Source organism: Heteronotia binoei, chromosome 7 (assembly GCF_032191835.1).
Source record: "Heteronotia binoei isolate CCM8104 ecotype False Entrance Well chromosome 7, APGP_CSIRO_Hbin_v1, whole genome shotgun sequence".
Classification (NCBI taxonomy): Eukaryota; Metazoa; Chordata; class Lepidosauria; order Squamata; family Gekkonidae; genus Heteronotia; species Heteronotia binoei.
The window spans coordinates 57,169,740-57,186,297 of record NC_083229.1 but is presented as its reverse complement, the minus strand read 5'-3'; the positions used below and the strand labels follow the sequence as shown (position 1 = coordinate 57,186,297).

The following is a 16,558-nucleotide window of genomic DNA, read 5'->3' as shown; positions in this document are numbered from 1 at the left end:
AGGAGCCGGTGACCACTCATTTCCTTCAGGCTGGGTCTCCCTTCCTTTCTGGAAAAGGACAGTCGGGCGGAAAAAAAATTCACCGCTTTTCTTACTGTTTGAGCGGTGGGAGCTTGAGGGGAGTCAGTCCGTTTAACAGTCTGCGAGTCTCAGAATTGCAACTTCTACTACGGAACTTAGAGGGCTCTTTTGTTGTCCTCCCTGAACTTTTGTATGTGTGCGTGGAGGAAACCCTGAGGCATTTCCCAACCTTTCTCCTGCGTGTCGTCTCACAAACAGGAGGGGAGCTGAGGAAAAGCGAGAAGCTTCTTTCTGGGGACTGGGGTGGGACAATGACGGAAGAAAGCAAAGGTGAAGGAAAAGGAGAAAGCGGGAAGGACCTGGAGAAGCAGCTGCGCCTCAGGGTGTGCGTTTTGAATGAGCTGCTGAAGACAGAACGCGACTATGTGGGCACTCTGGAGTTTTTGGTGTCGGTGAGTTTACCCCCCCCCCCCCCCTTTGCCTCAGATGCCTTTGCTGACTTTGTTGTGCACAAGCAGCCACCCCCGCTACTCTCCGTCCCCTCCCTTGCCAAGTTTGCCAGCAAAGAGGGGGAGGGGAATGCCATGGAGGAACTCAATAAATAGGGACCCGTGGAAGAAACAGCATGAACTCCCCCCCCCCCCCTTCTAAAGAAGTAAGTTGCAGCATCAGGAGAACTTGAAAAGTACTGAGGTAACTTAGAGGATGCCTGGTTTTTCGTGATAGGAGCTTTCCATATGCTGCACAGATGATAAAGCGATCACTTAAGCGGTTTTAAAAATATCTGCCAAGGTGCTTCCCTGAGAACTTCCCACAGGCCAGATAATTTCCCTGGGCATTGAAAAGTGCTGAATGGACTTTGCTTCAGGTACATTTGGATTGAAGAGTGTTTGGGGTATTGTGAAGTTTTGAGTTGCAGCTCCTAAGGCGCCACAGTCTCTATATTTACAGTAATCACTGAAGCACAGTATTCTGGCAGGGGGTTGCAGAGCCTGGAGGGGAGAGGGTCGCCTGATCTATAGCAGCTGTTCAATATTAAAGCCACATGTAGCATTTGCCACTTCCTCCCTTTCTAACCCCTGCATCCTCCAATTCAGAAATCCTCTTTGGGTAATAAGTTGTTTGATAACTGAACCAGTTGCTTATAAAATAATGGCACACCTGGCTCTAAAGCTAATGAAGTGAGTTGAAGCAATGAGTTATCCTGACTATGCATTTTTTTTAATGTCTGAGTTTCCTAGAATTTAGTGGGGTTAGGTAGGAGAAATTTTTTTATTTAGATAAAGCAGTCTTCTGGAAGGCCTGAAGGTGGAACTTCCTGTGAAGCATGATAACACAAACATCACTGCATTACTGTCCTGGCCCATTTTATCTTTTATCGGTAGCATCACTTAAGAAGCATTTGGGATAAACACATCTCAAGTTGTCTGCTTAATTTTGTGGAGTGCCTGTCATAACAGCCTTCACATTTTAGCTCTTCTCCCCCCCCCCCCCCCGCCATCCTGTCTGTGAGGAAAATCTGTCAAGCAGCAAACTTCCTGCTTACTTTTCTGAGATCTGTGAACTTTCTGCTTCTTATCATGCAAGAAAAAAAATTCTCAGCTTGGCTTCTGGTAGGAAGAGGAACTGACGTAAAATATAATTCTGAAAGTAATCTTGTCATCACTTCTATTGAGTTTTATAACCATGGAAAAGTTATAAATGGACCAAATTATTATTTTTAAAAGATTAATTTTAATATGCTGTATTACTTTGTAATTCAACTTCTGTTTCGCACAGAATCTGGTTGCAGAATAAGCTTTCCGCTGCAAATGTGGTATACCTGAAAACCTTTAAATAATGTCAAAAATTGCATAAAACTTTAAGAAAAATGATTTTGCTTAAAGAACATGTGATTTAAGTATTTATGAACTGTGAGATTTAGTGATTACTGATGCATAGTGTTGCAAAGATTGCTTATTGGCTGTGTTTTATGGAAAAGAGTCTGTAATGAAGGAAAGAAAATGTTTAATACCTATTACAATGTTGACTGATTTATTATGTATGTTATAACATTATGTGTTGCAGACTGACATGAGATACATGTCAACAAAGTCTTAAGCTGTTAATTTAAGTAGGATTTGCATGCATGTAAGCATGTTTAGTGTTGGAGCCTGAATGTCAGTAATGTAAAAAAGGTAAAGGCCTGTTCAAGCACCAGTCATTTTCAACTCTGGAGTGATGTTGATTTCACAACATTTTCATGGCAGACTTTTTACGGGGTGGGTTGCCATTGCCTTCCCCAGTCATCTACATTTTGCCCCCAGCAAGCTGGGTAGTCATATTACTGACCTTGGAAGGATGGAAGGCTGAGTCAATCTTGAGCCAGCTGCCTGAACCCAGCTTCCACCGGAATCGAATTCAGGTTGTGAGCAGAGAGCTCGGACTACAGTACTACAGCTTTAGCACTCTGCACCATGGGACTCTTAGGATTGGTTACAAATATGCTAACCTCTTAATAAGAGTATGTGGTTAATCAATCCTTCACTGGTTCTCTTCACTACAGAAAACTACCTTCTTCTGACTGACATTAAAGTCTGTATTGGTTGGAAAGGAAGGTAGTCACCTCCTTTACTGAAATCAAGTGGTAGAACCAATCCATAGTTGAGGCCACTGATTGTTTGAATGCTTGAACTGTCTCCTTGTAAATTGGATTTGTAGGAGCAGTAATTACTTCTGGACCTCATATTCCCACTTGAGGAAAGGCAGGTCCTTGAAACAACCCATGTAGCACTAAGGTGCTGTTGGGTAGTGATGTAGCCTAACTAGGGCTTTTTTTTGGAGAAAAAGCCCAGCAGGAACTGATTTACATATTAGGCCACACCCCCTGATGTCACCAGAAGTGACATCATCCATTCAGTAGGTTACTTTCTACATAGCAACACAGAACAGGACAGTGCCATCAGCTGCATTTCATGGATGTGTGTTCTCACACAGCCCAATGAAAAACCTTGTTTTGCCCCTTCCAAAACATGGCTGGAGAAAGAGAGCCATATGTGGCAGAGCAGGCAGTGGCAGGACCAGCTTCTCCTGGAGGGTGCGCTTGTGGGTAGCTCTGCATCTCTTGTTCTTTTCGCTAGCCTGTTGAAGGCTGGAGGTGGCAGAGAGGATAGAGTGCATAGTCTGGGAGTGTGTGGTTGCTAGTGCCTTCCCTCTGCTGAAGACCGTTTTTTTGGATCCAGAGCCCTGGCCAAGCCAACTGGAACTGTGTTCTTGTGTGTTCATGCTAAAAAAAGCCCTGAGTCTATCAAGGTATTAGGATTCAGCCTGACATGAGGCTGCACTCCACCTAAAGGACCAGGTTTGTAGCCTGGAAGAGATACTAGATTCAGTTATGTAGACATCTGTGGCATGAAACAACTTTGACCAACCAGTTGGCTTTCTAGCTGTGGCCCTTCCAAGAAACACATGATCTGCCCATGCTTTGATCACATCCGGGTTAGATTTACTGTGATATGCTTTGTGTGAGATTGAATCTGAAGAGTGTTTAGAGATTACAATTGATTAAAAATACAGCAGCAGGAGTACGAAAGGAAGAAGGAACACATCTCACTAGTATTTAAAGAGTTTTACTGGCCTGCAGTTTGTTTCCTGACACAAATAAAAGCAATGATTCTTCCCTTTAAAGCCCTAGTATGGGGCCAGGGAATCTGAAGGACTGACTGTTTGCATTAGAACTTTTGGAAGGTTCTGCTCAGTATGGGCAGCTAACAGAGTCAGGTCATTCTAACTCTATTCTAACCTTCTAGGGCATTCAGTTTCTGACCTAAGAGTAGCAGTTGTCTTGCAAAGGAATTCAAAGGGACAGTTAGAAAGAGACTGCTGAATTGCAACTGATAAGGAAGCGCAAGAAAATGCACCCACCTGGATTGAATCTAGAGCTAGGTCTCCTGACTCATTACCAATGATGATTTCTCCATGCCTGCTACCTCTCTGCATATCACACCTAATCCAATCACATTTTCTATTGTCATTTGCCTGCTTATGTCATTTGACTTCTGAAATCACTCCACGTTCCAGTATATAGGACAGATGGATACACATTCTTGTATCTGAACAAGTGAGCAGTGAATCACAAAAACTCATACCCTACCACAAACGTTATTAATCTTTATGGTACTACTGGACTTTTACTCTTTTCTGCTGCTACATAAAAACTAACACAGATACCCATCTTGATCTATTCTGACCACTCATCTATGGAACTCACTCCTTGAACCCTTGAACTCTTGAGATTTAGCCACAAAATGAAATACTTTCCCTCAGTGTCCCCTCCCCACCGTCCTGTTTTATGTGCTGTCTCTGGGCGGGATCACACTGGGGATTTGGCTTGGCAGTATCCTGGCTATGAAAAAGCTGGTGCTCTTTGATGCTTGCTGCGGCAATCACACAGCTTCTGCCCTGCTGTTGGGAGAGGCAGAGGCCGCACATGTGCAAGAGGAGCATTCAGACTGCTCCTACACATGTGGGGCATGTGCATTATGTGCCCCAGCCATTCAAACCCATCCTAAGATAAGATAAGTATGGGCAGGACTTGGGAGCGGGGGAAGATGTGCCTGTGTGATTGCACATTAAATCTGGAGGGGAGTCATGACTAGGTTGGATCAAATCTCTTGTGTGATCGCACCCTCTGTCTATGCATATGTATTTTAATTTTTGGTTTAATCCCCCTCTCCTTTTTATAATGGTCTTGGTAAGCATGATTGCACAGAAAGGCAGGATATCCATTTGGTAAATGAAATAATCAATAACAAAGGTGAGCAGGGCAGCAGCACCCAGTCAGTTCCTGCCTCATCTCAGTTTTTGCAAGGTGAGGAGACAGAAAAGGTTGGAGCAGAAGCAGCAGTGTGTCTCTCAGAACTGAGTAACCACAGTGTGCCACCTTCTATTTCTCTCTCTCCCAGCCCTCCTTACCCCCTTCACTGGCCTTGGCCCAATATGTGGGGGGGGGCATATGCCCCAACATATAATCGAGGCCACTGGTAAAATTTCTCTCAGGATCATCTAGATTTGAACTTGCCAAGAGGTGTGCAAAAAGTTTCATAGTGGTTTAGCAGAGCAGGAGATTAAGATCATGATAGCTGTAGAACAAAAGTTTGAGTCCAGTGGCACTTTTAAGACCTACAAAATTTAATTCTGCGTATAAGCTTTCTTGGGTATAAGCTTTCTGGGTGAGCTTTTGCATGCACAGGAAAGCTTATATCCAAAATTAAACTTTGTGGGTCTTAATGGTGCCACTGGACTCAGACTTTGTTCTGTTGCTTCAGACGAACATGACTACCAACCTGAATCAGCTGTTTATGATAGCTGTTTATGCTTAAAAGGTAAAATTATTTGTGGATATTATTTGGGAATTATTTGCTGGAGCATGTGTAGGTTGTTGAACTGGAACCTTTTTCAGCCATCTGATTTACCTTGTTAAGGATTACAGGATAACAACCTGTTGTTAAGGATAACGATCTTTTCTTTTCTCAGTATAGGAAAATTTATCCATGAAGATGAACATGTTGTCATGACCCCATCCATGAGATATTGTGTGCAAGAAATGGGCAGTGATGTTTGCCATTGCCTTCCTCTGCATGGCAACCCAAGTCTTTCTTGGTGGTCTCCCATCCAAATTCTAACTATGGCCAACCCCACTTAACTTCCAGATTCTAACAAGGTTAGACTAAGCTTGGTCTATTCAGGTTGCTTGTCAAACATGAAGTGGCTACCAAATCGTTCTTGTTTTGGATTGGGAATTGTTCTAAATGCTGAATAGAAATAGGAATTATTCCTTCATATTGTCCATTCCAAGTTTTAGAATACTCACAAGTTAAATCTGGCTTCTTGCCAGAGGAACTATACTCATGACACCTACGTCTTTCCTTGCTTCTATGCATCTGTCTCACCTTTCCCTTCTAGGTTGGCTATGTGTAGGGATGGGCAAGAATTGATGCATGAATTCATGCCTAAAATAGCCAATTCGTGTTTTGTTCCAAATGGGTTCAGGTATTTGCACTATTCATGACTCACAAAACAAAGTTGCTTGATTTTTAGGCAGTTTGTCTGTGTTGTTATGGGCAGGGGGATCCTTCTTGCACCCCATGACATGCCCAGCATGATGTCATCACCTGGAAGTGACGTTATCGTGCCGGGCATGTCACCAGGGGGATGGTCTATCACTTGGGTTAACTCTATGGTTATCATACATGCCTGACATGATAATGGCACGTACAGGTGACATCATCATGCTGGGTACGTAGCAGCACTCTGGTGCTTTCTAGCCCTCTTGAGGGCCGTTCCACACCTTTTCTAACCAAATGTACTAAAAATTATGATTCATGCAGGAAAAAAAATGAAACAAAATAAACCACTGAATCAGGCAAACAAAAGAACCATGAAATGAAACGAGCCACAATTTTCACATTCCGTGCTCATCCCTAGTTACGTCTCTTTCAAGCATCTCTGATTCCTCAGGGTTTTGGGGTTTTTTTTGGCTTCCTACTCCCTTTTCCTTCTTTTTTTGTAGAAGGATATCTAGCTTCAATCTTGACTCAGCTCTGACAAGAAAATAGTGTTTTGGCTACTGTCTTTAATGCTGGCAGACCATGCTGCAAAACTAAAGCCAGGACTGGTGCTAGTACTTCACTGGGTGCAATTAAGGTTTCTCAAAACAAACTCTTATTTACTTTGAAAAAAAAGCACATTAAACCATGAACACATTCCATCTTCTGTTCCTAGTAAACAGGAAATAAAAATGTAAATTTGGGGGAGTCTTAGCCCTAACAGATTAAAATGCTTACTCAGAATTTACAATTATATTTACAATATATATCTATGGGGTAGCCATGTTAGTGTGTTGTAACAAAGAGTTTTGTGATGCTTTAAAGATTGGTTGACTTATCCAGTTGAAGCTTTGTGGATTTAATGCAAATACTACAGCCAAGAGGCCAGCTATTTCATTTCATGGGATATTTGCCCCAGTGTTTACATCTTTGCTCTTTAAAATGCTATATAATTGTTTAAACTGTTGTTAGTGGTTTTGAATAAAAATGTCTTTTTAAAAACATGAGCCACAGAGAAGGAAGACTGCCCTAATTTACTGAAATCAATCGGGGCTTGAAGTGTTAAATACCTTCTTTTCATCCGTGGGAAGGGCGGGATATAAATTCTAAATTAATTAATTAATTAATTAATTAATTAATCTTGGCATCATACTTGTCCCACTTTATTCATTATTTACTATTATTTTGATATTTAGTTATATGTATAGCTCACCCTTCTCCCAAAGGCCTCTAGTTTCTGATAATTTAATGCAAAAATCTTTATTTCTCATTAAGTATTTTTAAAGAAAAATATTCCCTTTAAGGTTTAGATTCTAATTAGCAGCCTTTTGAGGGTGAAGTGAAGATAAGCTATTCCGTTTTGTAGCAGCTCAGTTATCATTAAAACAAGAACTTTCTGCCTTGAACCAAATTACATCTTTCCTGCTGATTCATGCAGAGACAATTCAAATGTTTCTTGGCTGCTATGGTGCGGTTCTCTCACAGAGCTATATCACTCAGACTTTATGTGAAGAGTTGCCTGTCAAAACATACTTATGGGGCATTTTCAATCATGTAATTCCCAGCACATAAACTGAAGTGGCACAGCTTTGTGAGAACTTTCTATCAGTTAATTAAAGCTTGCATGGGCTCTTATCTCCCCAGTTGTAGCTGTAAAATGATTACATGAATATATCGTTGGGGGAAAAACCTCTTACCAAATTCTGTCTACCCACCTGCTTCTCAGTAGTCCCCCCATGAAGCATTATCCTTACTTAGAGGTACTCAGAGTCAGAGAAAAAGATCCGCTTCAAAGAAACTTCTCCATTTTGACTGCTGCCAGTACAAACATCTCAAAGTCTTCTTAGTTCTATTTCTGCTTCTTTGGTCTGAATGTCTGGTTTGGGGAAATAATTCTGCTTCTTTGGTCTGAATGTCTGGTTTGGGGGAATACAATAGGACTATACACACACAAGCTGTGTGTAGTGAACATGCATATGACAGGATTGGGATGGTACCTGCAACTCAGTCCACTATGATGTGTATTACTTCTGAAATAATATAATGCATAGGGGTTGAGTGTTCCCAGGGTTTTTTACAAATTGCTTTGAACACGTATACAGAGGCTGTGGAATGAGCAAGCTTGACCCCCATATCTATATTTACCACAGCAGGAATTCATTTGCATATTAGGCCACACCATGTGATGCAAAGCCAGGCAGAACTGGGTTCCTGTGCATTCCTGCTCAAAAAAGCCATGATTCATTGTCTGTACATATAGCGTGTGTGCAGTCTCTGCTAAGTCATGTGATCAGGCTGGAGATAAGACCAATTTGTGTAGCATTTTTGTTTATTTAAAATATACCTGGCATTTTTGCAAGACTTTTATCCAATGTGGGAGCAGGGCAGTGCTAGGATACCTTTTCTCATGTTGTTGCTTCCTGTCTTCTGTCTTGGATAATATATTTGGCATTCACACCAATATTTCATGATAGCCGTAGAACAAAAGTTTGAGTCCACCAATATTTCTTTAAATTTAAAAATAACAGTATAAAGAATTCTTTAAAAAAAAGATTTACAAAGTCAATTTTTATTTCAATTGGCTTTCAATGGATTTAGTAATGTTCAAGATTCAGTACTAGTTGAACTCCAGTACTTTGATTTGGAAAGCCACCCATTAAACCTTGGAATATTAGCAAATCTCCTTAGAAAAGAGTTATTGAATTTCAAGTATCTTATCCCTAGGGCCAGTGCGTCTGCTAGGCAACCTCAGGCCCTGCTTGTCTCTCCATCCTGAATACCAGAACTTTTTTTTTTTTTTGCTCTGCCCAGGCTCTTTCATTGACCAAACTACTCAAATGCCTGCTTGAAGCAGCATAACAACGAAGCTCCATTGCTCAGAATAGTAGGCCCAGAAACTCTCAGACTTTAAAATAGGCAGAAGATCTACCTATGGTTGCCAACTCCAGATTGGGAAATGTCTGGATATCTGGAAGTGGGGCCTGTAAAAGGCAGGATATGAGGAGGGGAGAAGCATCAATGGAATATAATGCCATAAAATACACTCTCCTATGGAGCCGTTTTCTCCAGGAGAGCTAGGGCTGCCAAGTTCTTAGTGGGGTGAACGATCCTGATCACTGGCCTGCTGCCTGCCTCTGCTGGGTGCAGAAGCGGGAGAAAAGTTTTTTTTCTTGTATACAAGTTTTCTCCTTTGTATACTTGCTGGAAGTTCTTACCGAAAGTGACAAAGGGCAGCTTTAGGAATCACTTGAAACTCTGGGATTTCGTTTCCAGTAGTACTTAGAGTTCCCCTTTGTCACTTCCTTTTAAGAATTTCCAGTAAGTACATTAGGCTGCTTTCAATGCTGTGCAGAGGCTGTGTGTATCTGTGCCAGTAAGCTGGGGACCCCCAAAACAAGGGAAAACCCATCCCCAATGAGAGCTTAGCAGTCCTAAAACCCTGCTCTCCTCAGGCTTCACCCTCAAAATCTCCAGGTACTTCTAGGGTTACCAAGTCTGTGTTGGAAAATTCCTGGAGACTTTGGGGGTGAATCTGGGAGAGGGAGGAGGGAAGGTGCCTCAGCATGGTACAGTGCCATGGTGTCCACCATTCAAAACAACCATTTTCTCCAGGGGAGCTGATCTCTGCCAGAGGGAGATAGTTGTAATAGCTGGAGTTCTTCAGGCCCCACCTGGAGTCTGGCAACCCTAGGTACTTCCCATCTCAGACCTGGCTACCCTACCTGCAGGCTTTTCAAGGCAAGACATTAAAAAGTAGTTTGCCATTGCCTGCCTGTGTGCATCGACCCTGATATTCCCTGAAGGACTCCTCTCTAAGTACTAATCAGGGCTTAGTTTTTGAGATGGGATGAGATTTGGCTGGCCTGGATTATCTAGGACCAGGTAAAGTTCACATAGGGCACAAAAAATCTTGGACCATCTCTGCATGGGTCACCATACCAACAGGGCTGGCGCTGGGTTTTCTGCCGCTGGAGGCAGACCTCAGCTCAGCGCCCCCCACCCCCCTATCTTCTTTTAGGAAAAATCATTTGTGCATGCGCAAAGCACATGGCACAATGACATCACAAAAAGTGTCATCATCAAGCAGCCTCCTCCCCCCTCAGGCTTCCTGATCAGGGTGGGGGGTGAGGGGAGCTGACAGTTGTCCTCCGCTTAGGCTTCCTGCATTTTAGAAAGGCTGATCGGAGGGAGAGGCAGGGAAGTTGGCAGTCACCTCCCGCATGCCTTGCAAGGCGCATGGGATGCAAGCCCCTTCCCCTGCTCATGGGTGGTCGCCTCCTGTGTGCCTTACAAGGTGCACGGGACGCAAGCACCTTCCCCCACCCCTTCTCAGTCTTCCTGCCTTGCAGAAAGGCTGATCCGGGTGGGGGAGCCGATGGGGGAGCTCCGGCCCAGCTCATGGGGGGAGGCTGTTGGAGAAGGGTGGGGAGCCTTGCAGGAAGGCTGATGGGGGGGAGCTGGCGGTCGCCTCCTGTGTGCCTTGCAAGGTGCACAGGATGCAAGCCCCTTCCCCCACTCAACCTTCCTGCCCTGCAGGAAGGCTTATGGGGCGGGGGAGCTGACAGTCGCGTCCTGCGTGCCTTGCCCTGGCCCGGCTCATCTTTGTTTTAAAGTTTACTTCTAAATGAAGGCATTTTCTGCTTATGAAAGGGCTGTGTTTACTCTTTACACTAAAGCATTGTGTGAGACAAGTAATACTAATCCATATAGATTCTTCCATTTGTGCTACAGAATTTATCGGTTATATAAACATATGGACTCTTGTGAAATCAGTCTCTTGTAGAATAAGTTGCAGAATACTGCTACAGCTATTTTTCCTAAGGTCATGATTCTTGAATTTCAACCCAAATGAAAAGCATGAGATTATATGGATTGTATAGTTACCTTGGCCTGGATAGCTTAGGGTTGACCCTGGTCCAGGGTCACTACACAGAGGCAAGCAATGGCAACCATCTCTGTTTGTCTCTTGCCTTGAAAACCCTATGAAATAGCCATACGTCAGCTGTGAGTTGACAGCACTTCCCACCACCATGGTTGTTGTCTCTAGTGTAGAAAAATACTAATTGAAAAACATAATAACCTGTGAGTGACCCACGATAGATAAGAAGGGTTCCTGGGATTTCTTTTTCATTTTGACAGGAGTTATCACAAGATGTTGATTCAAGTGATGTTTACTGTTCTGTGTAATCCTGTTCTGTGTGGTAAATGAAATGGATAGTATTCTTAGAACCATATACAACAAATAGTTACAGTTTCCTATAAACTGTTTGTTTGTGGTATTGGGATATATTGTGAATTGAATGCACTTATCATTTCTGTAACTGTGTTATTAAATATTTTACTTTCTAAGTGTAGGTATACTGTGATCCAGTGATTTTTAGATTGTAGTGTGTCCTGCATTGCGAATGTGTGAAATTTTTGAGAGTTCGATATGAAATACCAGAGTGGTATAGATCGAAGAAAGGGAATCCATGTATCCTCTTCATCATCCACCAGCCATAACCTAAGTAGACTGACTGAGCAATCTAGGGTTGCCAGGTCTGTGCTGGAGGCTGACAACCCTAGAGCAATCCTAAACGAAGTACATCCTTATAACACCATGAAATTCAGGAGACTTGGATGTAATTGTGTTTAGGACTGCACTGTGAATATCCAAAGGCAGTGATTCATATTGAATTAGTCAGAGTATTTGGATGGTTATTTCCCACTATAATGTTATTTGAGTTACTGTCAGGGCTGGATTAACAATTAGGCTAAGTAGGCACTGGCCTATGGGCCCCCACGCCCTTAGGGGTCCTGGCTTGGCTTCCTCTCCCAGTTTTCCTCCAGTTTGTAGCCCTTGGAGCCTGCACATGCAGCCAGCAACTGAGCCACTTTTTGCCTGATTTGCCTGGTGAGACCGCTGCTAGCATCATCACCAAGTGCCTCTCCCCCACAGCTTTGTTAAAGGGGCTTTTGAGAAGGTGCCCTCAGGCTGCAGCAGGGGCAACGAGCGGTGGGGCAGGCACTCCAGCTCTGAGATAATTTGCAAAGGGACCCAAGATTTTGACTGCCTAGGGATCTCCACAGGGTTTAATCCGGCACTGGCTACTGCTTGTTCTGTTGATAAATTTCATTGTAAGTCATTTTCAGAGAAGGTCAGAGAGATCTTGTTTTATTTCCTCTAAAGGCAAGTTTGGGGATTAATATTCAAAGCTGCCTGTCTTTGCATAAAATATGCACATGACTGCATACAAAGGAACTGCATGATCACCTGTGTAACTCATGGCTTGGGCCAGGTTAGTGGAATCTTCTAGGGTTTGCCAACCTTCAGGTGGCATCAAGAGTTCTCTCAGAATTACAACTGATATCCAGATTACGGACATCCATTCCCCTGGAGAGAAAGGTAGCTTTGTAGGGTAGACTCTACCCAGCCCTGCTGAACTCCTTTTTTACCCCAAATTCCATTTCCAAATCTTCATGAATTTCCTAACCCAAAGTTGGCCACCCTAGAATCTCCAGAACTTTAGAAGGAAAGATGCACTTGTTCTAAAAATACTGCAACTATAAGTTTCTCTGTCCCTAAGTAATTAAGCAAGACCAATGTTCCTCTGGGCTTCTGTGCAGCTTTCTTGGAGCTATTAGTTTTTGTTTTTAGCAGAGATGGAGCCCTGAATTGAAGTCTCTCTCTTGGCTTGACTTCGCGAACGAAGATTTAAGAAGGGTGCAGTAGTCCACGTAGGGTTGCCAATCCCCAGGTGGGGGCAGGGGATCCCCCGGTTTGGAGGCCCTCCCCCCGCTTCAGGGTCATCAGAAAGCGGGGGGAGGGGAGGGAAATGTCTGCTGGGAACTCTATTGTTCCCTATGGAGACTTATTCCCATAGAAAATCACAGAGAATTGATCCATAGGTATCTGGGGCTCTGGGGGGGGGGGTGTTTTTTGGGATAGAGGCACCAAATTTTCAGTATAGCATCTAGTGCCTCTCTCCAAAATACCCTCCAAGTTTCAAAATGACTGGACCAGGGGGTCCAATTCTATGAGCCCCCCAAAAAGGTGCCCTTATCCTTCATGATTGCCTATGGAAGGAAGGAATTGAAAAGGTGTGCCGTCCCTTTAAATGTGATGGCCTGAACTCCCTTTGGAGTTCAATGATGCTTGTCACAGCCTTGCTCCTGGCTCCGCCCCAGTGTCTCCTGGCTCCACCCCCAAAGTCTCCTGGCTCCACCCCCAAAGCCCCCAGATATTTCTTGAATTGGACTTGGCAACCCTAAGTCCACGTCTGCTGCAGGCTCGCTGGTGGCTGACAAAACCAATGCGGGACAGGCAGATCCGGCCACAGTGGCTGCAGGGAAAAGTCTGATTTGGGGTTGCTGCTGTAGCAGTGCGATTCTTCCTCAATCTCCTTTTGTCCTCAAGACCAGCTATGCGTGCGTTCTCAAAGGAAGAGACAGCCTGGTGGATGGTGTGCCTCCATGCTTTGCGATCTGAGGCTAGGTCAGACCACTGGTGATGGTTGAGTAATGAAGTAATTGAAGTAATGCAATATGTTTCTTGACCTCTCAATATTTCCCCCTTTATATGCCATCAGAAGACTTGGGACTAAGTTTAGATTTCTTAACGTGTTGGTTTTCTTAGCATCTGTTCCATATCTTAGCACTCCAAATAGCTTGAAATTTATTCATAGGAACAGAATTAATCATCTGCTATAGTAATTTATAACTGAATAATGAGGTGCAAACTTCATGGTATTTTGTAAAATGTTTTAAACAGTAGAGGAAGGACCTCAGATGCCTGTGCTTTCTGATAAGGTGGTGTGATTTCCTTTCCTCTTCCTCTGTAACAGACCAGTTGTATTACTGATACAAAATATAAAGTCAAAAGGAAGTTGAGGTACAATTACCATAGAAAATCAAAATCTCTTTCATTCACTTTGGTATTTTTCATTTATAACTTGTCTGCCGTGTTACAAAGTGAGGAAAAACTTGAATGGTCACTCATTAACTCAGAATTAAATATCAATAGCACCACCTGTGTCCTTTATCAAAGTAGACTGATTTGTTCTCCTCTACATAAAGAAAATCAAATAAACTATCTGCAAGAATAATTTTGTCACGGCAGGCATAAGGCAGAAGCTGAAAAATATCAACATTGGCCAGAATCTTAAGGAAGCTAACGTTTTTTTAAAATTGTCATAATCTAGATTGTCAGAGCAGTAAATCTGTGTTTCCTAAGCAAAAATTAATTGGAACAAGTTCTTTTATCACCCATCTTTAAAGGAAGGATTGATTGACTGTTTTTTTTTAAAATATAGGATCAGACTAAGTTTTTTTTAAATAGTCTGATCTTATATTTTTCTGTACAGATAATTTGGGCTTCATACTGCAGCAGAAGTTTGGCCCTCATCAACTGCCTCATCAACTGCCTGGGGGTCAGGTTGGTGCCAGGCTTGCTGATGCCCCTCCCTCCCAGGTGATTTAAATCACATGGGAGGGTGCTCAGAACCAGCTGCTGCTCTCCTGTGCCTGGGAAAGGTCCTGCCAGTCAGCTTTAAATTGCCAGGAGGCCAGCAACTGCTCCCAGTCCTAGGTGCTCTCCTGATCATGCAGGAGCGCCAGCAGAAACAGCTGGGCCAGCCTCCTCCTCCATTTAAAAAGCCTGCCAACCAGCTGGTCAGCAAGGTCTTTAAATTGCCTGGGAAGGGCAGTGGCTGATCCTGCTGCTCTTCCTGTGTGATTTGAATCACTGGCAGGGGCAGCCTTCAAGCTGCCATGAGGGGCTTGAAGACCATGCCTGCTGGTGATTTTGGAGAAAATAAAACTAAATCCAAAGATATATTTGTGCAAGAATGTATGCAATCATTTGCAGAAGTTCAAGCATAAGAACAGCCATAGACTCTTCCAGTTATTGCACCATGAGAACTTTAGCACAAGCATTGTGGAATGCTAGCTGCTGTTTTCATTGCATTCATTTGGATCCAGTTCATCATGTATGAATAGGGTTTCTTGTCCCAGTGCTGTGGCATACCATGTTCATATCCCTGTTATCCGCCAACTCTGAAAATGAATTTTGTCTGCTGCTGCTGTCTAGAAATCTTAAAACTGCAAATGTTTGCATCAAAGGCAAAGACTTCTATAAACCTGTTAGTTTTTGTTCAAAGTAGTAACAATAAGAGTATTAGAATAATAAAAAGAAAGGGGAATAATACTTGTTTTTAAATGTACTGAATATCCTTAAAAGGAGCTCTGTATTAATTTCCTTTTAATTATTTCTTCACTGTTTATGTTCTTTCATAAGAATAATACCTGGAAATAGGTAATTTCAGTGTATTCTTTCTACAAACTATAATGCTGTCTGAACAGGAAATAGATCTTTTGTTTAACATACAACTGTGACTGTAGTCAGATTAACCCAGAAGCAAGGGGAAGAATTGTGTCTTTTTCATTCTTCAAGTATCCTGCATGTTCAAAGCTACTATGAAGTAGGGTTGCCAAGTCCAATTTAAGAAATATCTGGGGACTTTGGGCGTGGAGCCAGGAGACTTTGGGGGTGGAGCCAGGAGACATTAGGGGTGGATCAAGGCTGTGACAAGCATAATTGAACTCCAAAGGGAGTTCTGGACATCACATTTAAAGGGACGGCACACCTTTTTAATGCCTTGCTTCCATAGGAAATAATGAAGGATAAGGGCACCTTCTTTTGGGACTCGTAGAATTGGACCCCCTGGCCAATCTTTTTGAAACTTGGGGACTATTTTGGAAAGAGGCACTAGATGCTGTATTGAAAATTTGGTTCCTCTACCTCAAAAGACAGCCCCCCCGCAGAGCCCCAGATACCCGCGGATCAATTCTCCATTATTTTCTATGGGAATAAATCTCCCTAGGGAATAATAGAGTTCCCAGCAGACATTTCCCTCCCTTCTCCCCGCTTTTTGACAACCCTGAAGCGGGGGGAAGGCCTCCAAACCGGGGGATCCCCTGCCCCCACCTGGGGATTGGCAACCCTACTATGAAGCTACTTAATTCAAACAGATAATGATAAACAAAGAACAAGGATTTATTTCTTGTTTGTGTTTGTGTGCTGGGAGTTTCTCCTGAAAATACAAAAAGGTTCATCAGTATTTCTTGTTGGTGTTTTTTTGGGCAAGTTATTTATTTACCAAGTTACTGGTATTGTGAGATTTTAAAATAAGGCTATTAATGTAATAGGTTTTTCAGAAATACCATGTGAAACTCACATGATCTCTGTATAGATGGCAAAGAGGGAGAATTCTGCTTACAACAAAAGAAAGTTAGAGTCCAGTGGCATCTTTAAGACCAACAAAGTTTTATTCTGTATTTACTGCCCACCTTCTACATGTAAGATTGTTATTTCTGTTCCCATTTCATTCTGCCTGAGGAAGTGTGTGTGTACATATCAACATATGAAGCTGCCTTATGCTGAATCAGACCTTTGGTCCATCAAAGTCAGTATT

At 42.9% G+C, this 16,558-nt stretch overlaps 1 protein-coding gene across 2 annotated transcripts in view; it reads left to right on the top strand.

Moving 5' to 3' along the window:
* The first annotated feature begins 228 nt into the window (after positions 1-228).
* PREX2 (phosphatidylinositol-3,4,5-trisphosphate dependent Rac exchange factor 2) overlaps positions 229-16,558 on the top strand; it is a 202,395-nt gene continuing 186,065 nt past the window's right edge. For both annotated transcript variants that reach the window (XM_060243668.1, XM_060243667.1), the window contains exon 1: positions 229-473. In XM_060243668.1, the coding sequence (XP_060099651.1) occupies positions 333-473 (141 nt within the window). In that variant the 5' untranslated portion in view covers positions 229-332. The remainder of the gene's footprint in view (positions 474-16,558) is intronic.